This window comes from Pezoporus flaviventris, unplaced genomic scaffold (assembly GCF_033815535.1).
Source record: "Pezoporus flaviventris isolate CSIRO_AGI_PZ_B2104156 unplaced genomic scaffold, CSIRO_AGI_Pfla_v1 ptg000327l, whole genome shotgun sequence".
Lineage (NCBI taxonomy): Eukaryota > Metazoa > Chordata > Aves > Psittaciformes > Psittacidae > Pezoporus > Pezoporus flaviventris.
Genome location: NW_026892874.1, coordinates 111,116 through 134,275, shown reverse-complemented (window position 1 = coordinate 134,275; position 23,160 = coordinate 111,116). Strand labels below are relative to the sequence as shown.

Below are 23,160 nucleotides of genomic sequence, written 5' to 3'. Positions count from 1 at the left end.
GCGCGGCACCGGTGGCGCTGGTGACACTGGACACTGGTGACGGCGGTGACAACGGACACCGGTGACAGCGGCACTGGTGATAGCAGCACTGGTGACACCGGACACCGGTGACGGCGGCACTGGTGACAGTGGTGGCAACAGACACCGGTGTCGGCGGCACTGGTGACAGTGGTGGCAACAGACACCGGTGATGGCGGCACTGGTGACATCAGACACTGGTGACAGTGGTGGCAACAGACACTGGTGACAGCAGACAGTGGTGACAGTGGTGGCAACAGACACCAGTGACACTGATGACAGTGGTGACAGCAGACACTGGTGACAGCAGACAGCGGTGACAGCGGACAGTGGTGACAGCGGTGACAACAGACACCGGTGACAGCGGCACTGGTGATAGCAGCACTGGTGACACCGGACACCGGTGACGGCGTCACTGGTGACAGTGGTGGCAACAGACACCGGTGTTGGCGGCACTGGTGACAGTGGTGGCAACAGACACCGGTGATGGCGGCACTGGTGACATCAGACACTGGTGACAGTGGTGGCAACAGACAGCAGTGACACTGATGACAGTGGTGACAGCAGACACTGGTGACAGTGGTGGCAACAGACAGCAGTGGCACTGATGACAGTGGTGACAGCAGACACCGGTGACAGCGGACAGCGGTGACAGCGGTGACAACAGACACCGGTGACAGTGGCACTGGTGATAGCAGCACTGGTGACACCGGACACTGGTGATGGCAGTACTGGTGACAGTGGCACTGGTGACAGCAGCACTGGTGGCACTGGATAATGGTGACAGTGGTGACAACAGACACTGGTGACACTGGACACCGGTGACAGTGGCAGTGGTGATGACAGACACTGGTGACGGCAGTGACAGCAGACACTGGTGACAGCGGCACTGGTGACAGTGGTGGCAACAGACACCAGTGATAGCGGTCACCAGTGACAGCAGACACTGGTGACAGCAGTGACAGCGGACAGCAGTGACAGTGGACACCGGTGACAGCAGTGACAACAGACACCAGACAGTGGCACTGGTGATAGCAGCACTGGTGACACCGGACACTGGTGATGGCAGTACTGGTGACAGTGGCACTGGTGACAGCGGCACTGGTTACACTGGACACTGGTGACAGCGGTGACAACAGACACTGGTGACACTGGACACCGGTGACAGCAGCACTGGTGACAACAGACACTGGTGACAGTGGACACCAGTGACACTGGCACGAGTGACAACAGACATCAACATCAGTGACAGTGCCAACAGACACCGGTGACACTGACATTGGTGACAGTGCCAACAGACACCGGTGATGACAACACCAGTGACAATGCCAGTACCGGTGACAGAGATGACACCGGTGATGATGCCACCAGACACCTGTGACAATGCCAATACCGGTGACAGTGATGACACCGGTGATGATGCCACCATACACCAGTGACGATGCCAAGACCATTGACAACGATGACACCGGTGATGATGCCACCAGACACCAGTGACAATGCCAATACTGGTGACAATGATGACACCAGTGACGATGCCACCAGTGACAATGCCAGTACCGGTGACAGTGATGATACCGGTGATGATGCCACAAGACACCAGTGACAATGCCAATACTGGTGACAACGATGACACCGGTGATGATGCCACCAGACACCAGTGACAATGCCACGACCATTGACAACGATGACACCGGTGATGATGCCACCAGACACCAGTGACAATGCCAGTACCGGTGAGTGATGACACTGGTGATGATGCCACCAGACACCAGTGACAATGCCAATACCGGTGACAACGATGACACCAGTGACGATGCCACTAGTGACAATGCCAGTACCGGTGACAGTGATGATACCGGTGATGATGCCACCAGACACCAGTGACAATGCCAATACCGGTGACAGCGATGACACCGGTGATGATGCCACCAGACACCAGTGACAATGCCAATACCGGTGACAACGATGCCACCAGTGACGATGCCACCAGTCACAATGCCCACACCAGTGACAATGATGCCACCGGTGATGATGCCACCAAACAGCAGCACTTGCCTGGAGTTGCCTTCGATTTGCACAGCACGGAGCAGGAGGGACCCGATGGTGACACCGATGCCACCAGGGCTGAGGTGGGGACCCCCCCACCCCCCCATCGGGGGGGGGTGGTGGTCAGAGGAAGGATTCGGGGCCTCCTTTGGCTCTGGTTTGGTTGGAGATGGCCCAAGTGCCTTTTTATCCCCTTGTCCCCCCCCTTGGGGCCCTCCCCACAGTTGTGTCCCGTCCCCCCCCCCCAAGCCATCAGTATTAGGGACTATTGACAAGGGTCCATGACTGCCTTTTGCACCTCATGAATGGTGATGGGGCACCCCCATATCGCCCACCCCCAGCTGGGTGACAATGGGGACCCCCCCCCCCCCTCCATTGGGACCCTTGTCCACCCCCCCCAGCCCCCCAACCCCATCAGTATTAGGGACTATTGACAAGGGTCCATGACCTCCCTGGCTCAGTCCCCCCAACCCCCCTTTTGCACCCCAAAAAGGGTTCTAGGACACCCCAATGTCACCCAAACCCAGCTTGGGTGGCAATGGGGACCCCCCCACCCTCCATTTTCCAGTCCCCCCTCACAGTGGGGGCAGCCGGTACGGGGTGGGGGGGCTCAGCTTTATTTATTGCACCATCACCACAGCCTCTTTGCACCCCCAAAATAGACCCATTGACAGTGTTATGGGGGGGACCCCCAAAATCCTCTCCCCCATCCCTTCCACCCCATTACCAGTATTATGGGGGGGGGACCCTAAAATACACCCCCCCCCCCCAAAGCCTTGCTCAGTATTAGCCTTAAAGGAACCAGCTCAATGTGAAACCACCAGGGTTAGTGCCTGGGGCGGGGGGGGACGACACACAAAGGTGTCCCCTGTGTGTTGTGTCCCCCCCCCCAAGGGTGGCCTGACCCCCCCCTTATCCTGCCACTGCCTTGTCACTGTCACCAGCAATAAATGACACAAGCTGCACTTGCCACCGGGCTCTGTGTGTGGTGGCATCTAAAGGGGGGGGTTATATGGGGGGGACATTGATATGGGGGGGACACTGATATTGGGGTGACATCGATAAGGGGAGGACATCGATAAGGGGAGGGCACAGTGCCCAAAGTGTCACTTTGGGTGTCCCCGAGGCGTTGGCACCCAAATGATGACGGGGATGTGGCTGTCCCCAAACCCACCCCATGGGGACACTGTGGGGATGGGGGGGGCAAGGATGGGGCTGGCCCCAGCGTCACCCAAACCCATCCCATGGGGCCACTGTGGGGCCATTTTCAAGCCATTCGGGGACCACTTTGAGGTCACTTTAGCAGCACTTTGGGGCTATTCTGTAGCCATTTTGGGGCCAATTTGGAGCCACTTTGGGTCACTTTAGGGCCATTTGGGGGCCACTTTAGCACCACTTTGGGGCTATTTTAGAGTCATTTAGGGGCTATTTTGGGGCCACTTTAGCACCACTTTGGGGCTATTTTAGAGTCATTTAGGGGCTATTTTGGGGCCACTTTGGTGACGTTTTGGGGCCAATCTGGAGCCACTTTGGGTCACTTTAGGGCTATTTTCAGGCCATTTGGGGGGGTCACTTTAGGGCCATTTTGGGGAAACTTTGGGACCACTTTTAGGCCATTTTCAGGCCATTGGGGGGGCCACTTTAGCACCACTTTGGGGCTATTTTAGAGTCATATGGGGTTATTTTGGGGCCACTTTGGTGACGCTTTGGGGCCAATTTGGTGACGCTTTGGGGCCAATTTGGAGCCACTTTGGGTCACTTTAGGGCCATTTTGGGGACACTTTAGGACCATTTTGGGGCCAATTTGGAGCCACTTTGGGTCACTTTAGGGCCATTTTGGTGACACTTTGGGACCATTTTGGGGACACTTTAGATCCTCTTTGGTGACACTTTAGGGCTATTTTGGGGCCAATTTGGAGCCACTTTGGGTCACTTTAGGGCCATTTTGGTGACACTTTAGGACCATTTTAGGGCCACTTTAGATCCTCTTTGGTGACACTTTAGGGCTATTTTGGGGCCAATTTGGGACCATTTTATGGCCACTTTAGATCCTCTTTGGTGACACTTTGGGACCATTTTGGTGACACTTTGGGACCATTTTGGGGCCTCTTTAGATCCTCTTTGGTGACACTTTAGGGCCATTTTGGGGCCAATTTGGAGCCACTTTGGGTCACTTTAGGGCCATTTTGGTGACACTTTAGGACCATTTTAGGGCCACTTTAGATCCTCTTTGGTGACACTTTAGGGCTATTTTGGGGCCAATTTGGGACCATTTTATGGCCACTTTAGATCCTCTTTGGTGACACTTTGGGACCATTTTGGTGACACTTTGGGACCATTTTGGGGCCTCTTTAGATCCTCTTTGGTGACACTTTAGGGCCATTTTGGGGCCAATTTGGAGCCACTTTGGGTCACTTTAGGGCCATTTTGGTGACACTTTAGGACCATTTTAGGGCCACTTTAGATCCTCTTTGGTGACACTTTAGGGCTATTTTGGGGCCAATCTGGGACCATTTTATGGCCACTTTAGATCCTCTTTGGTGACACTTTGGGACCATTTTGGTGACACTTTAGATCCTCTTTGGTGACAATTTAGGGCCAGTTTGGGGCCAATTGGGAGCCACTCTGGGTCACTTTAGGGCCATTTTGGGGCCACTTGGGAGCCCCTTTGCGGCCCCTTTGTGGCCATCGCCGGCCCCGGTGCCTACACGGAGATGGCGCCGTCGCGGAAGCCGGTGCGGCCGATGAGGGCGTTGAGCAGGACGGGGTGGCCGCGGCGGCACGAATCCTGCGCGGCGAGGATGACGCTGCCCAAGCGCTCCCGGTCCTGGCGCCCAACCACGAAGCCTTTGGCACCCAGAGCCTCGGCCACCAGGTGGTATCCTGCAGGGACAGGGGAACCGGCACCGCCATGGAGCCATGGAGGCACCGGGAATGGGCTGAGCCAACCCATGGGGACACCAGGAATGGGCTCATCCAACCCATGGGGACATCAGGAATGGGCTCATCCAACCCATGGGGACACCAGGAATGGGCTCATCCAACCCATGGGGACATCAGGAATGGGCTCATCCAACCCATGGGGACACCAGGAATGGGCTCATCCAACCCATGGGGACATCAGGAATGGGCTCATCCAACCCATGGGGACACCAGGAATGGGCTCATCCATCCATGGGGACACCAGGTATGGGCTCATCCATCCATTGGGACACCAGGTATGGGCTCATCCATCCATGGGGACACCAGGAATGGGCTCATCCATCCATGGGGACACCAGGAATGGGCTCATCCATCCATGGGGACACCAGGTATGGGCTCATCCATCCATGGGGACACCAGGAATGGGCTCATCCATCCATGGGGACACCAGGAATGGGCTCATCCATCCATGGGGACACCAGGTATGGGCTCATCCATCCATTGGGACACCAGGTATGGGCTCATCCATCCATGGGGACACCAGGAATGGGCTCATCCATCCATGGGGACACCAGGAATGGGCTCATCCAACCCATGGGGACACCAGGAATGGGCTCATCTGACCCATGGGGACACCAGGAATGGGCTCATCCATCCATGGGGACACCAGGAATGGGCTCATCCATCCATGGGGACACCAGGAATGGGCTCATCCAACCCATGGGGACATCAGGAATGGGCTCATCCAACCCATGGGGACACCAGGAATGGGCTCATCTGACCCATGGGGACACCAGGAATGGGCTCATCCATCCATGGGGACACCAGGAATGGGCTCATCCATCCATGGGGACACCAGGAATGGGCTCATCCATCCATGGGGACACCAGGTATGGGCTCATCCATCCATGGGGACACCAGGAATGGGCTCATCCATCCATAGGGACACCAGGAATGGGCTCATCCATCCATGGGGACACCAGGAATGGGCTCATCCATCCATGGGGACACCAGGTATGGGCTCATCCATCCATGGGGACACCAGGAATGGGCTCATCCATCCATAGGGACACCAGGAATGGGCTCATCCATCCATGGGGACACCAGGAATGGTCTCATCCATCCATGGGGACACCAGGTATGGGCTCATCCATCCATGGGGACACCAGGAATGGGCTCATCCATCCCATGGGGACCAGGGGACACCAGACACACCCAATGCACCCCATGGGGACACCCAATGCACCCCATGGGGACCCCGTTGGCACCCACCCAGGTAGTGGAGGCCGCAGGCGACGCCGCTGCCCAGCAGAGCCACCTGCTCCCGCGCGATCTGGCTCCAGCACGCGTCATTCCCAACCAGCGCGATGACCGGGACCTGCCGGGACACCCATGGAACCCCATTGACACCCATGGAACCCCATTGACACCCATGGAACCCCATTACCCCCCATTGACACCCATGGAACCCCATTGACACCCATGGAACCCCATTACCCCCCATTGACACCCCTTGACACCCATGGAACCCCATTACCCCCCATTGACACCCCTTGACACCCATGGAACCCCATTACCCCCACTGACACCCATGGAATCCCATTACCCCCCATTGACAGCCAGTGACACCCATGGAACCCCATTACCCCCCATTGACACCCATGGAACCCCATTACCCCCCACTGACACCCACTGATACTCATGGAACCCCATTACCTCCCATTGACACCCATGGAACCCTATTACCCCCCACTGACACCCATTGACACCCATGGAACCCCATTACCCCCCATTGACACCCATGGAACCTCATTACCCCCCATTGACACCCATGGAACCTCATTACCCCCACTGACACCCATGGAACCCCATTAACACCCACTGAACCCCATTTTACCCCCCACTTACACCCACTGAACCCCATTAACCCCCACTTACACCCACTGAACCCCATTAACACCCATTGAACCCCATTTTACCCCCCACTTACACCCACTGAACCCCATTACCCCCCACTGACACCCACTGAACCCCAATAACCCCCACTCAACCCCATTAACCCCCATGGAACCCCATTACCACCCACTGACACCCACTGAACCCCATTGACACCCATGGAACCCCATTACCCCCCATTGACACTTGCTGAACCCCACTGACACCCACGGAACCCCATTACCCCCACTGAACCCCACTGACACCCATGGAACCCCACTACCCCCCACTGACACCCACTGACCCCACTGACACCCACGGAACCCCATTAACACCCACTAAATCCCATTTTACCCCCCACTGACACCCACTGAACCCCATTAACCCCACTGACACCCACTGAACCCCAATAACCCCCACTCAACCCATTAACCCCCCACTGATCCCTATTAACCCCCATTTATGCCCATTGAACCCCATTCCCTCCCATTATCCCCATTCCCCTCCATTTGCCCTGTTCCTCTCTAGAATTCCCCATTCCCCCCCATTCCCCTCCTTCCCCCCTAATCCCCCCCATTCCCCTTCATTCCTCCCCATTCTCCTCCATTCCCCCCCCGTTCCCCCCCATTCCCCTCATTCCTTTGCATTCCCTTTCATTACCCCCATCTTCCCCATTCCCCACCCCCATTCCTCCCCATCCCCGATTCCCCCCATTCCCATCCATCCCCTTCCATTTCCCCCTCATTCCCCCCCATTCCTTCCATTCCCCCCCGTTCCCCCTCATTCCCATCCATCCCCTTCCATTCTCCCCCATTCCCACCCCACTCCCTTCCATTCCCCTCCCATCTCCCCCCCATTTCCCCCATTCCTTCCATTCCCCTCCATTCCCCCCATTCCCCCCCATTTCCCCCATTCCTTCCATTCCCCTCCATTCCCCCCCATTCCCCTTCCATTCCTCTCCCATTCCCACCCTATTCCCCTTCCATTCACCCATTCCTTCCATTCCCCCCATTCCCCTCGATTCCCACCCCATTCCCCTCCATCCCCCCATTCCCTTTCCATTCCTCTCCCATTCCCACCCTAGTCCCCTTCATTCACCCCCATTCCTCCATTCCCCCCCATTCCCCCCATTCCCCCCCATCCCCTTCCATTCCCCCATTCCCCTCCATTCCCCCATTCCCACCCCATTCCCCCCATCCCCTTCCATTCCCCCCATCCCCTTCCATTCCCCCCCATTCCCCTCCATTCCCCCCCCATTCCCCCCCCATTTCCCCCTCATTCCCCCCCATTCCTTCCATTCCCCCATTCCCCCCTCATTCCCATCCAATTCCCACCCCATTTCTTCCCCATTCCCCCTCATTCCCCACCATCCCCTTCCATTCCCCCCCCATTTCCCCCTCATTCCCATCCATTCCCCCCCATTCCTTCCATTTCCCCCCATTCCCCCTCAATCCCCTCCATCCCCTTCCATTCTCCTCCATTCCCCTCCATTCCCACCCCATTCCCCCTCATTCCCCTCCTATTCCCCCCCATTCCCCTCCATTCCCCTCCCATTCCCCCCATCCCCTTCCATTCCCACCCCATTCCCCCCATTTCCCCCTCATTCCCCCCCATTCCTTCCATTCCCCCCATTCCCCCTCATTCCCCCCCATTCTCATCCAATTCCCACCCCATTCCTTCCCCATTCCCCCCTCATTCCCCACCATCCCCTTCCATTCCCCCCCCATTTCCCCCTCATTCCCATCCATTCCCCCCCCATTCCCCCTCATTCCCCCTCCATCCCCTTCCATTCCCCTCCATTCCCACCCCATTCCCCCTCATTCCCCTCCTATTCCCCCCCTATTCCCCTCCATCCCCTTCCATTCCCCCCCATTCCTTCCATTCCTCCCATTCCCCTCCCATTCCCACCCCATTCCCCCTCATTCCCCTCCATCCCCTTCCATTCCCCCCCCATTCCCCATTTCCCTTCCATTCCCCTCCCATTCCCTCCCATTCCCACCCCATTCCCCTTCCATTCCCCCCATTCCTCCCATTCTCCCTCATTCCCCTCCATCCCCTTCCATTCCCCCCCATTTCCCTTCATCCCCCCCCCATTCCATCCATTCCCACCCCATTCCCCCCCATTTCTTCCATTCCCCTCCATCCCTCCCTTTTCCCCCCTATTCCCCCCCGTTCTCCTCCATTCTCACCCAATCCCCCCCATTCCCCCCCCATTCCCCCTCATTCCCCTCCCATTCCCCCCCATTCCCCATTTCCCTCCCATTCCCCCCGTTCCCCCCCATTCCCCCCACCGCACCACCTTGTGCCTCACGAAGGTGTCGAACTCCATGAGGCTGTAGCCCAGGGACCCATCCCCATAGAGGACCCAGACCTGTGGGGCAGGGGGGGAGCACACACACACACGACACCGGTCATGGCACCGTGAGGCCACACGGGGGCAGCAGCGGCCCCCCCCGCACCCCCCGGTCCCGGTCCCGGTCCCGGTACCTCGGCCTCGGGCCGGCAGAGCTTGGCCCCGAGCGCGAAGCCGCCTCCGACACCCAACGTTCCAAAGGGGCCTGTGGGGACAGCACGGGGGGGGGGGGGCACCCATGGGGTTGGCATCCAAGGGGATGGCACCCATGGGGGTGGCACCCATGGGGTTGGCACCCATGGGGATGGCACCCATGGGGGTGTCCCCTTGGTAGTGTCACCCATGGGGGTGGCACCCATGGTGATGACACCCATGGGGGTGTCCCCTTGGTTGTGTCACACATGGGGGTGGCACCCATGGGGATGGCATCCATGGTGATGACACCCATGGGGGTGTCCCCTTGGTTGTGTCACACATGGGGGTGGCACCCATGGTGATGGCATCCATGGGGTTGGCACCCATGGGGTTGGCATCCATGGTGATGACACCCATGGGGGTGTCCCCTTGGTCGTGTCACACATGGGGGTGGCACCCATGGGGTTGGCATCCATGGGGGTGGCACCCAAGGGGATGGCACCCATGGGGGTGTCCCCTTGGTACTGTCACACATGGGGTTGGCACCCATGGGGGCGTCCACTTGGTCGTGTCACACATGGGGGTGGCACCCATGGGGGTGGAATCCATGGGGATGGCATCCATGGGGGTGGCACTCATGGTGATGGCATCCACAGGGGTGGCACCCATGGTCATGTCCCATTGGCCATGTCACCTTGATCACGTCACCCATGGCCACGTCACCCACGGTGGTGTCATCCAATCCATGGTGGTGTCACACACGGTCATGCCCCCCTTGGGCATGTCACCCATGGTCATGTCCCCTTGGTCGTATCACCCATGGTGGTGTCCCCTTGTCCATGTCACCCATGGTGGTGTCCCCTTGTCCATGTCACCCATGGTGGTGTCCCCTTGTTCATGTCACCCATGGTGGCATCCCCTTGGTTGTGTCACCCATGGTGGTGTCCCCTTGGTTGTGTCACCCATAGTGGTGTCCCCTTGTTCATGTCAGCCATGGTGGTGTCCCCTTGTTCATGTCACCCATGGTCATGTCCCCTTGGTCGTGTCACCCATGGTGGTGTCCCCTTGGTTGTGTCACCCATGGTCACGTCCCCTTGTTCATGTCACCCATGGTGGCGTCCCCTTGGTTGTGTCACCCATGGTCACGTCCCCTTGTCCATGTCACCCATGGTGGTGTCCCCTTGTTCATGTCACCCATGGTCCTGTCCCCTTGTTCATGTCACCCATGGTCACGTCCCCTTGGTTGTGTCACCCATGGTGGCGTCCCCTTGTTCATGTCACCCATGGTCACGTCCCCTTGGTTGTGTCACCCATGGTGGTGTCCCCTTGTTCGTATCCACCCATGGTGGTGTCCCCATGGTCCTGTCCCCTTGGCTGTGTCCCCTATGGTGGCTGGATTGTGGTCAATGGCTCCATGGCCAAGTGGAGAAGGGGCTCAGCATCGCTCTTGGGGACATGGGCACGGTCGTGGTGGCACCGAGCTGGAGGGGAGGGATGGGATCCAGAGGGCCCTGGAGAGGTGGGAACCTCATGGAGATCAATGGGGCCAAGGGCAAGGTCCTTGCCCATGGGTTGGGATGATCCCAAGGGAGGCACGGACTGGATGGAGGAGCCTGAGAAGGCCTTGGGGGTGTTGGGTGAGGAGATGCTCAACAGGACCCAGCCAACCATAGAGTGGGTGCAGGTCCAAGGAGGGGATCTTGCCCCATTGATCTGCTTGGCGAGACCCCACTTGGGTGCTGCACCCAGCTCTGGTGTCCTCGACACAAGGAGGACACGGAGGGATGGGACAAGGGGTGATGGGGTCCTTGGGAAGCACTGGGATGGGCTGCACGGAGAAGGTTTGGATGCAGCATCCCAGGCTGGATGGGGCTTGGAGCATCCAAGTGGCCCTGCTGGAAGCTTGGAGCTCCTTCCCACCCCCATGATCCCATGATCCCGAGGGCTCCTCACCGGGATCCAGCCAGGCCAGGGGCCGCCGGGGCCGCACGATGTAGGCTGCGGTACCCACGAAGTCCCCCCCATCGGCCACCAGAAGGCTCTCGGGAGGCAGGAGCTCATCCAGGACCTGCAGCAGCTCCAGGGGGTTCAGGTGCTGCTCCGTCGGGATCGCAGCCTTCTCCCTGATCCCGAGGCAGGAAGAGGCAATGGGATGAGCCGGGGATGGGGATGGAGCAGTTGGGAATGGGTTGGGATGAGCCGGGGATGGGGATGGAGCAGTTGGGAATGGGTTGGGATGAGCCGGGGATGGGGATGGAGCAGTTGGGAATGGGTTGGGATGAGCCGGGGATGGAGCAGTTGGGAATGGGTTGGGATGAGCCGAGGATGGGGATGGAGCAGTTGGGAATGGGTTGGGATGAGCCGGGGATGGAGCAGTTGGGAATGGGTTGGGATGAGCCGGGGATGGGGATGGAGCAGTTGGGAATGGGTTGGGATGAGCCGGGGATGGAGCAGCTGGGAATGGGTTGGGATGAGCCGGGGATGGGGATGGAGCAGTTGGGAATGGGTTGGGATGAGCCGGGGATGGAGCAGCTGGGAATGGGTTGGGATGAGCCGGGGATGGGGATGGAGCAGTTGGGAATGGGTTGGGATGAGCCGGGGATGGGGATGGAGCAGTTGGGAATGGGTCGGGATGCACCGGGGATGGGGATGGAGCAGTTGGGAATGGGTTGGGATGAGCCGGGGATGGGGATGGAGCAGTTGGGAATGGGTCGGGATGCACCGGGGATGGGGATGGAGCAGTTGGGAATGGGTTGGGATGAGCCGGGGATGGGGATGGAGGAGTTGGGAATGGGTTGGGATGAGCCGGAGATGGGGATGGAGCAGTTGGGAATGGGTTGGGATGCATCAGGGATGGAGCAGTTGGGAATGGGTTGGGATGAGCCGGGGATGGAGCAGTTGGGAATGGGTTGGGATGCACCAGGGATGGAGCAGCTGGGAATGGGTTGCTATGCACCGGGGATGGAGCAGTTGGGAATGGATTGGGATGCACAAGGGATGGGGATGGAGCAGTTGTCCCCATCCCTACCCCCAACCCCATTCCCATCCCTATCCTTATCCCCACCCCCATCCTTGTCCCCATTCTTATCCCTATCCAAATCTTCATCCCCATCCCATTCCCATCCCCATCCCTGTCCACGTCCTCATTCCCATCCCCAACCCATTCCCATCCCCATCCATCCCTGTTCACATCCTTGTCCCCATCCCTATCCCCAACCCCATCCCCACCCCATCCCCATCCCCACCCCATCCCCATTCCCACCCCATCCCCACCCCATCCCCATCCCACCCCCTCTCACCGGTTCTCCTGCTCCTTGCCCCGCTCCCTCTCCCGCAGCCGCTGCAGCCATTCCCCGGAGCAGCCGTATCCCGGGAGGCTCCGCGCCAGCCGCACCACGAAGGAGGCGGCATCCCCTATGGAGAGCACCCATCACCCCACAGAGCCCCATAGCGCCCGCCCCACAGCACCCACCTCGGGCCCGGCATGCTCCCACCTTGCACGGCCAGCCGGGCTTTCCAGAAGATGTCGGAATTCCGGAGGAGCTGCTCCCGATCCCGGTTCACCGCCACGATGGCGGCGCCGCGGCCGAAGAGGCGCCCATAGGAGAGGCGGAAGTCGCACACGGCGCCTTAGGGATGCACATGGGGGGGGATGTTGGGATGGGGACAGAATGCGTGAGCCCCCTTCCCTTGGGAATTCAACCAAAGGAAGCGCAGATTTCCATATGGAATTGGGCCCCATCCCAACCTCATCCCGGATGCGTTCCAGCCCCATCCCAACGCCACCCTGACCCAATCCCAGCCGCATCCTGACCCCATCCCAGCCGCATCCTGACCCAATCCCAGCCGCATCCTGACCCAATCCCAGCCACATCCTGACCCCATCCCAGCCACATCCTGACCTAATCCCAGCCGCATCCTGACCCCATCCCAGCCGCATCCCGACTCCAACCCAGCTGCATCCCGACCCCATCCCAGCCGCATCCCCACCACATCCTGACCCCATCCCAGCCGCATCCCGACTCCATCCCAGCTGCATCCTGACCCCATCCCAGCCGCTTCCCCACCACATCCTGACCCCATCCCACTCCATCCCAGCCGCATCCCGACCCCAACCTGATCCCATCCGAGCCCCATCCCACCCCAGCCCCATCCTGATCCCATCCCAACCCCATCCCAGCCCCATCCCGACCTCATCCCAGCCGCATCCTGACCCCATCCCAATCCCACCCCAGCCCCATCCCGATCCCATCCCAGCCCCATCCCAACCCCATCCCAATCCCACCCCAGCCCGACCCCATCCCAGCCCCATCCTGACCCCAACCTGATCCCATCCCAGCCCCATCCCAGGCCTATCCCGACCCCATCCCAGCCCCATTCCGACCCCATCCCAGCCCCATCCCTACCCCATCCCGACCCCACCCCAGCCCCATCCTGATCCCATCCCAACCCCATCCCAGCCCCATCCCGACCTCATCCCAGCCGCATCCTGACCCCATCCCAATCCCACCCCAGCCCCATCCCAACCCCATCCCAGCCCCATCCCAACCCCATCCGAATCCCACCCCAGCCCCATCCCGACCCCATCCCAGCCCCATCCTGACGCCAACCTGATCCCATCCCAGCCCCATCCCAGTCCTATCCTGACCCCATCCCAGCCCCATCCCGACCCCATCCCAGCCCCATCCCTACCCCATCCCGACCCCATCCCAGCCCCATCCCTACCTCATCCCAACCCCATCCCAGCCCCATCCCAGCTCTATCCCGACCCCATCCCAGCCCCATCCCGACCCCATCCCAGCCCCATCCCGGTACCTGCCAGCAGCACCAGGTCTGCCTCCCGCAGGGCCTCACGCCGGCTCTGCCGCAGGAGGATGGGGCTGTTGGGGGGCAGGAGCCCCCTCGCTGCGCCCCCCAAGTAACAGGGGACCCCCAGAGCCTCCAGCGCTGCACTGGGGGGGGGGGGACGGACAGGACACACATGGGGTCAGTGAGCACCAAAACCACCTCAATTCCGTGGTTTCAGCCCCAAAACCGCGATGGTTGTGGCCCCAAATTGGGTGCTTTCACCCCAAAATGTGGTTGGCTCAGGGTACCCCACGAGCGGTTCAGTTTGGCCCCAAAATCGGTGCATTTGAGCCCAAAATGGGCTCAGGCAGACCCAAACGTGGCTCTGCTGTCCCCAAATTGATGGTCCAGCCCCAAATCCAGCTCAATTGGCCCCAAACTGGTTCCTCCATCCCCAAATCAGCTCCTCCATCCCCAAACCATCTCACCAGACCCTAAATTGGCAGATCTGTCCCCAAATCCAGCTCCACTGTTCCCAAACCATCCCCAAATTGGTTCCTCCACCCCCAAACCGGTTCCTCCATCCCCAAACCGGTTCACTGGACCCCAAATTGGCTGATTTGGCCCCAAAACCAGCTCAACTGTCCCCAAACCAGTCCCTCCATCCCCAAACCAGTTCATTGGACCCAATATTGGTTGATCTGTCCCCAAAACCAGCTCAATTGTCCCCAAACTGGTTCCTCCATCCCCAAACCGGTTCCTCCATCCCCAAACCAGTTCATTGGACCCAATATTGGCTGATCTGTCCCCAAAACCATCTCAATTGTCCCCAAACTGGTTCCTCCATCCCCAAACCAGTTCACTGGACCCAAAATTGGCTGATTTGTCCCCAAAACCATCTCAATTGTCCCCAAACTCGTTCCTCCCTCCCCAAACTGGTTCCTCCATCCCCAAACTGGTTCCTCCATCCCCAAACCAGTTCACTGGACCCAAAATTGGCTGATTTGTCCCCAAAACCATCTCAATTGTCCCCAAACTCATTCCTCCCTCCCCAAACTGGTTCCTCCATCCCCAAACCGGTTCATTGGTCCCCAAATTGTCTGATCTGTCCCCAAAACCATCTCAATTGTCCCCAAACTGGTTCCTCCCTCCCCAAACCGGTTCCTCCATCCCCAAACCAGTTCATTGGTCCCCAAATTGGTTGATCTGTCCCCAAAACCAGCTCAACTGTCCCCAAACTGGTTCCTCCCTCCCCAAACCGGTTCCTCCATCCCCAAACCAGTTCATTGGTCCCCAAATTGGTTGATCTGTCCCCAAAACCAGCTCAACTGTCCCCAAACCAGTCCCTCCATCCCCAAACCAGTTCATTGGACCCAATATTGGCTGATCTGTCCCCAAAACCATCTGAACTGTCCCCAGACTGGCTCCACCATCCCCAAACCAGTTCATTGGACCCAATATTGGTTGATCTGTCCCCAAAACCAGCTCAATTGTCCCCAAACTGGTTCCTCCATCCCCAAACCAGTTCACTGGACCCAAAATTGGCTGATTTGTCCCCAAAACCATCTCAATTGTCCCCAAACTCGTTCCTCCCTCCCCAAACTGGTTCCTCCATCCCCAAACTGGTTCCTCCTTCCCCAAACCGGTTCATTGGACCCAAAATTGGCTGATTTGTCCCCAAAACCATCTCAATTGTCCCCAAACTCGTTCCTCCATCCCCAAACCGGTTCCTCCATCCCCAAACCAGTTCATTGGTCCCCAAATAGGCTGATCTGTCCCCAAAACCAGCTCAATTGTCCCCAAACCGGTTCCTCCATCCCCAAACCCATTACTCCATCCCCAAACCAGTTCCTCCATCCCCAAACCAGTTCATTGGACCCCAAAACTGGCTGATTTGTACCCAAAACCACCTCAATTGTCCCCAAATCAGTTCCTCCCCCCAGCCCCATCCTGGCCTCACCGCAGCTCCTCGGCCGGGGTCGGGGGCAGCAGGGCCTGGCTGCCCACCAGCACCAGGGGCTTGGTGGCCCTGCTCAGCAGCTCCGCACAGCGCTGGACCTGGACCCAAAATCACCTCATTTACACCCCAAATCACCTCATTTATACCAAAATCACCTCTTTCACACACAAAATCACCTCCTTTATACCCAAAATAACCTCCTTTACACCCAAAATGACCTCATTTACACCCAAAATCACCTCCTTCACACCAAAATCACCTCATTTACAACCAAAATCCCCTCATTTACACCCAAAATCACCTCCTTCACACCCAAAATCACCTCATTTACACCCAAAATCACCTCTTTCACACCCAAAATCACCTCATTTATACCAAAATCACCTCATTTACACCCAAAATCACCTCATTTACACCCAAAATCACCTCTTTCACACCCAAAATCACCTCCTTTATACCCAAAATCACCTCCTTTACACCCAAAATCACCTCACTTACACCCAAAATCACCTCCAGCGCACCCAAAATCCTCATTTAAACCCAAAATCACCTCCTTTCCACCCAAAATCACCTCCTTCACACCCAAAATCACCTCCTTCGCACCCAAAATCACCTCATTTACACCCAAAATCACCTCATTTATACCAAAATCACCTCCTTCACACCCAAAATCACCTCCTTTACACCCAAAATCACCTCCAGCACACCCAAAATCACCTCATTTACACCCAAAATCACCTCCTTCACACCCAAAATCAACTCAGAACCAAAATCACCTTCACACCCAAAATCACCTCCATCACACCCAAAATCACCTCCTTCACATCCCAAATCACCTCCTTCACACCCAAAATCACCTTTACACCCAAAATCACCTCCTTCACACCCAAAATCACCTCCTTCACACCCAAAATCAACTCAGAACCAAAATCACCTTCAGACCCAAAATCAGCTCCTTCAGACCCAAATCACCTCCTTTGGACCCAAAATCCCACCGACCCAGAATCACCCTCCATCAGACCCAAAACACCTCCACCCAGCTTCATTTGGCCCCAAACCTGGTTCATCCAATCCCAAACTCGGCTGATTTAACCCCAAACCCCAGTTCTGCTCAATCCCAAACCCACCCCATCCAATCCCAAACCCACCCCAGTGCTTCCAAACCCACCCCATCCAATCCCAAACCCACTCCATCCAATCCCAAACCCACCCCATCCAACCCCAAACCCACCCCAGTGCTTCCAAACCCACCCCATCCAATCCCAAACCCACCCCATCCAATCCCAAACCCACCCCATCCGATCCCAAACCCATCCCAGTGCTTCCAAACCCACCCCATCCAATCCCAACCCCACCCCACCCAATCCCAAACCCATCCCACCTCATCCCCCTACAATCCCCCCATCCCCAGACCCCCAAAGCCCCAATCCATGCTGTATCCCCCCCATATCCCACCTCATCCTCAGTGGCCAACGGCACCTTCACTGGCAACGGGGACACATCCTGGGGGTCCCAAGCACCCGCAAAGAGGTTCCGGATGTAGTTTTGGAGGTACCTATGGATGGGATGGGTCCCGTTTGGAGGGGATGGGTCCCGTTTGGGGGTGCTGGGTCCCATTTGGGGGTGCTGCTCACCATTGAACCACCTTCCCCCGCAGCCCCCGGGCGCTCTTGGTGCCAGTGATCTCCTTCTGCACCACATGGAAGGGGTACAGGACATCGATGGGGAGCTCCACGAAGACGGGTCCTAGGGGAGTGGGGTGCAATGGAGAAGACCCCAATGTCACCCCCAAACCATTTTGTGGGCTTAAACCCCACTGATTCCATCCATATCACCCCAAAACCCACACTGGATGACCCATGGTGGGGATGAACCCCATCACCCTGAACCTGGATGGGGTTTTGGGGTGCCACCACCCCAACTCCTTAGTGATGCTCCTTGACTGCGTGGTGGTGATGGCAATGGAGAGGACCCAAATGTCACCCCAAAACCACTGTGGGGGTTATACCCCACTGATTCCATCAATATCACCCCAAAAACCACATCAGATGACCCATGGTGGGGACGAAACCCACCACCACAAACTTGGGGGTGGTTTTGGAGTATCACCACCCCAACTCCTTATTGGTGGTCCTTGACTGCGTGGTGGTGATGGTAATGGAGAGCACCTCAATGTCATCCCAAAACCACTTTGGGGGTTATACCCCACTGATTCCATCAGTATCACCCCAAAACCCACACTGGATGACCCATGGTGGGGATGAACCCCATCACCCTGAACCTAGATGTGGTTTTGGGGTGCCACCACCCCAACTCCCTATTGGTGGTCCTTGACTGCATGGTGGAGATGGCAATGGAGAAGACCCCAGTGTCACCCCAAAACCACTTTGAGGGCTTAAACACCACTGATTCCATCAATATCACCCCAAAACCCACACTGGATGACCCATGGTAAGGATAAAACCCACCACCACAAACTTGGGGCTGGTTTTGGGGTACCACCAACCTAACTCCTTACTGGTGGTCCTTGATGGCGCTAGCGGTGATGGCAACGGAGAAGATCCCAATGTCACCCCAAAACAACTTTGGGGGTTATACCCCACTGATTCCACCCATATCACCCCAAAACCCACACTGGATGACCCACGGTGGGGATGAAACCCATCACCCTGAACCTGGATGGGGTTTTGGGGGGCCACCACCCCAATTCCTTACCTGGGGTCTCCGACTGCGCGGTGGCGATGGCTTTGCGGAGCGTTGGGACGATGCCCCGCACCGTTCGCACCGAGACGGTCGCTTTGCAGAGGGTCCTGAAGAGCGAGAGCTGGTCAATGTCCTGCAGAGCTCCGCGGCCCTGGGGAGGGGAGGACCCCCAAAATGGGTGAAGAAACCTCAAAAATGGGTGAAGAAACCCCCAAAATGGGTGAAGAAACCGCCAAAATGGGTGAAGGATGCCCAAAAATGAGTGAAGGATGCCCAAAATGGGTGAAGAAACCCCCCAGATGGGTGAAGAATGCTCAAAATGGGTGAAGAACCCCAAGAATGGGCGAAGAAGACCCAAAATGGGTGAAGAATGGCCAAAAATGGGTGAATGGCCAAAAATGGGTGAAGAAACCCCCCAAATGGGTGAAGAATGCCCAAAATGGGTGAAGAATGCCCAAAAGGGGTGAATCCCCAAAAGGGGTCAAGAACCCCCCAAATGGGTGAAGAACCCCAAGAATGGGAGAAGAAGACCCAAAATTGGCGAAGAACCCCCAAAATGGATGAACCCCCAAAATGGGAGAAGAAACCCCCAAAACCAGGTAAAAAAAAAACAAATGGGTGAAGAACACCCCAAAATAGGTGAAGAACCTAAAAAATGAGTGAAGAACACCCCAAAATGGGTGAAGAATCCCCAAAATTGGGTGAAACCCCCCCAAAAGTTAAGAAAACAAAAACCAGGTGAAGAACCCCAAAATGGGTGAAGAACCCCCCAAAAATGGGTGGAAAATCCCCTCAAACGGGTGAAGAACCCTCCAAATGGGTGAAGAACCAAAAAAACAGTGAAGAATCCCCCCAAATGGGTGAAGAACTCGAAAAATGGGTGAACCTCCAAAAATGGGTGCAGAACCTCCAACATGGGTGAAGAACACCCAAAAATGGGTGAACCCCCTAAAATGGGTGAAGAATGCCCCAAAAGGGGTGAAGAACCCCCCAAAAGTGAAGAACCCCCCAAAAGTGAATAACCTCCCAAAATGGGTGATAACCTCCTAAAATTGGGTGAACCCCCAAAAATGGGTGAAGCCCCCCAAAATGGGTGAAGAATCCCCCAAAAGGGTGAAGAACCTTCAAAAATGGGTGAAGAACACCCAAATATGGGTAAAGAGCCACCCAAAATCGGTGAAGAGCCCCCCAAAATGGGTGAATGCCCCAAATTAGGTGAAGAACCGCCCAAAAGTGGTGAAGAACCACCCAAACACAGAAGAACCCCCCAAAATGGGTGAAAACCTCCCCAAATTGGGTGAAGAACCCCCCAAAATGGGTGAAAACCTCCCCAAATTGGGTGAACCCCCAAAAATGGGTGAAGCCCCCAAAAATGGGTGGAGAACCAAAAAAATAGTGAAGAATCCCCCAAAATGGGTGAAGAATCCCCCAAAAGGGTGAAGAACCTCCAAAAATGGGTGAAGAACACCCAAATATGGGTAAAGAGCCACTCAAAATGGGTGAAGAGCCCCCCAAAATGGGTGAATGCCCCAAATTGGGTGAAGAACCCCCCAAAAAACAGAAGAACCCAAAAAAAACAGAACCCCAAAAAAACAGAAGAACCCCCCAAAATGGGTGAAAACCCCCCCAAATCGGGTGAAGAACACCCCAAAATGGGTGAATGCCCCAAGTTGGGTGAAGAAACCCCCAAGAATGGGTGAAGAACCCCCCAAAATGGGTTGGTTTTGGGGTCCCACCTTCTGCAGGGAGGCGGCTGCGCCCCCGATGAGCAGCAATGGGGACTCGGCCATCTGGGCGTTCTTGACGGCCGTCACCGTGTTGGTGACACCGGGACCGGCGGTGACCACGGCGACGCCGATGCGACCTAAGGGGAGGCCAATGGATGGGGTCATCCCAAACCCATCCATATCCATTGGGGCAGGAGATGCTGACCATGGATGGGATCACCTCAAACCTCTCCATCCATTGGGGCAGGAGATGCCGACCATGGATGGGACCACCCCAAACCCCTCCTCCCATTAGGGCAGGAGATGCTGACCATGGATGGGATCACCTCAAACCCATCCATATCCATTGGGGCAGGAGATGCTGACCATGGATGGGATCACCCCAAACCCACCCATATCCATTGGGGCAGGAGATGCTGACCATGGATGGGATCACACCAAGCCCATCCATATCCATGGGGGCAGGAGATGCTGACCATGGATGGGGTCACCCCAAACCCATCCATCCATTGGGGCAGGAGATGCTGACCATGGATGGGGTCACTCCAAACCCATCCATCCATTGGGGCAGGAGATGCTGACCATGGATGGGGTCACCCCAAACGCATCCATATCCATGGGGGCAGGAGATGCTGACCATGGATGGGATCACCTCAAACCCCTCCATCCACTGGGGCAGGAGATGCTGACCATGGATGGGATCACCTCAAACCCCTCCACCCATTGGGGCAGGAGATGTTGACCATGGATGGGATCACCCCAAACACATCCATCCACTGGGGAAGGAGATGCTGACCATGGATGGGGTCACTCCAAACCCATCCATATCCATGGGGGCAGGAGATGCTGACCATGGATGGGGTCACCCCAAACCCCTCCATCCATTGGGGCAGGAGATGCTGACCATGGATGGGATCACCACAAACCCCTCCACATCCTCACCGGAGATCCTGGAGACGGCATCAGCGGCAAAGACCGCGGTGGCCTCGTGCCTGGTGTCCACCACTCGGATCCCCACCTTCTCGCTGGCCACCAGGACAGGGGAGATGTGGCCACCAGCCAGGGTGAAGATGAAGCGGACCCCGTGCGCCTTCAGCACCTCCGCCACCAGCTCCCCACCGTGCCGGGGGCTTTGGGGGTCCACCTGCATGGTGCCGTGGTCACCGGGAGCACACCCGAAGGTTGCCACCAGCTCCAAGAGGTGGGAAGGGGCCAAAGCACCCCGTTCTCAGCCCGTTTTGTGCTACCTGATGGAAGAGCTGGTAGAGGAGCCCCAGGCGATGCGCCAGTGCCATGAGGGCCACCACGGGCAGTGCCAGGAGAGCGGCGCAGGCGATGCTGATGAGATCCATGGGGAATGCTGGGAGCTGGGAAATGGGCGTTGGGAGGGAGAAAAAGGCAAAGGCAAAGGCCGGAGATGGGGGTCACTGGCGCCATCCTCATCCCCATCCCTGTCCCCGTGCTCATCCCCATCCCTGTCGCCATCCTCATCCCCATCCCTGTCCGCATCCTCATCCCCATCCCTGTCCCCATCCTTGTCCCCATTCCTGTCCCCATCCTCATCCCCATCCCTGTCCCCATCCTCATCCCCATCCCTGTCCCCACCCTTATCCCTATCCCCATCCCTATCCCCATCCTCATCCTCATCCCTGTCCCCATCCTTATCCCTATCCCCATCCCCATCCCCATCCTCATCCTCATCCTTATCCCCATCCCAATACCTGTCCCCATCCCACATATTCCAACCTGGGATGAACCCAGTTTAACTGAACCCAATTCACTGAACCCAGTTTAACTGAACCCAATTCACTGAACCCAGTTTAACTGGACCCAATTCACTGAACCCAGTTTAACTGAACCCAATTCACTGAACCCAGTTTAACTGGACCCAAGTCACTGAACCCAGTTTAACTGGACCCAATTCACTGAACCCAGTTTAACTGGACCCCAGTCACTGAACCCAGTTTAACTGAACCCAATTCACTGAACCCAGTTTAACTGGACCCAATTCACTGAACCCAGTTTAACTGGACCCGATTCACTGAACCCAGTTTAACTGGACCCCAGTCACTGAACCCAGTTTAACTGGACCCGATTCACTGAACCCAGTTTAACTGAACCCAATACACTGAACCCAGTTTAACTGGACCTGAGGAACTGAACCCAGTTTAACTGAACCCAATTCACTGAACCCAGTTTAACTGGACCTGAGGAACTGAACCCAGTTTAACTGGACCCAAGTCACTGAACCCAGTTTAACTGGACCTGAGGAACTGAACCCAGTTTAACTGGACCCAAGTCACTGAACCCAGTTTAACTGGACCCAATTCACTGAACCCAGTTTAACTGGACCCAATTCACTGAACCCAGTTTAACTGGACCCAAGTCACTGAACCCAGTTTAACTGGACCCAATTCACTGAACCCAGTTTAACTGAACCCAATTCACTGAACCCAGTTTAACTGGACCCAATTCACTGAACCCAGTTTAACTGAACCCAAGTCACTGAACCCAGTTTAACTGGACCCAATTCACTGAACCCAGTTTAACTGGACCCAATTCACTGAACC

General features: G+C 57.0%; 1 protein-coding gene across 1 annotated transcript; it reads right to left on the bottom strand.

Moving 5' to 3' along the window:
• Window positions 1-4,741: 4,741 nt before the first annotated feature.
• ILVBL (ilvB acetolactate synthase like) lies at window positions 4,742-22,027 on the bottom strand. Its single transcript, XM_061443289.1, has 16 exons — window positions 22,019-22,027; window positions 21,838-21,957; window positions 21,533-21,734; window positions 20,600-20,727; window positions 18,876-19,014; window positions 17,795-17,906; window positions 17,616-17,715; window positions 16,161-16,258; window positions 14,228-14,364; window positions 12,907-13,041; window positions 12,712-12,826; window positions 11,366-11,535; window positions 9,412-9,482; window positions 9,224-9,295; window positions 6,262-6,367; window positions 4,742-4,950 (listed from the first exon to the last, which is right to left on the bottom strand). The coding sequence occupies exons 1-16, from the start codon at window positions 22,025-22,027 to the stop codon at window positions 4,772-4,774; spliced, it is 1,893 nt and encodes a 630-aa protein (XP_061299273.1). The 3' UTR covers window positions 4,742-4,771.
• Between the last annotated feature and the right edge of the window lie 1,133 nt (window positions 22,028-23,160).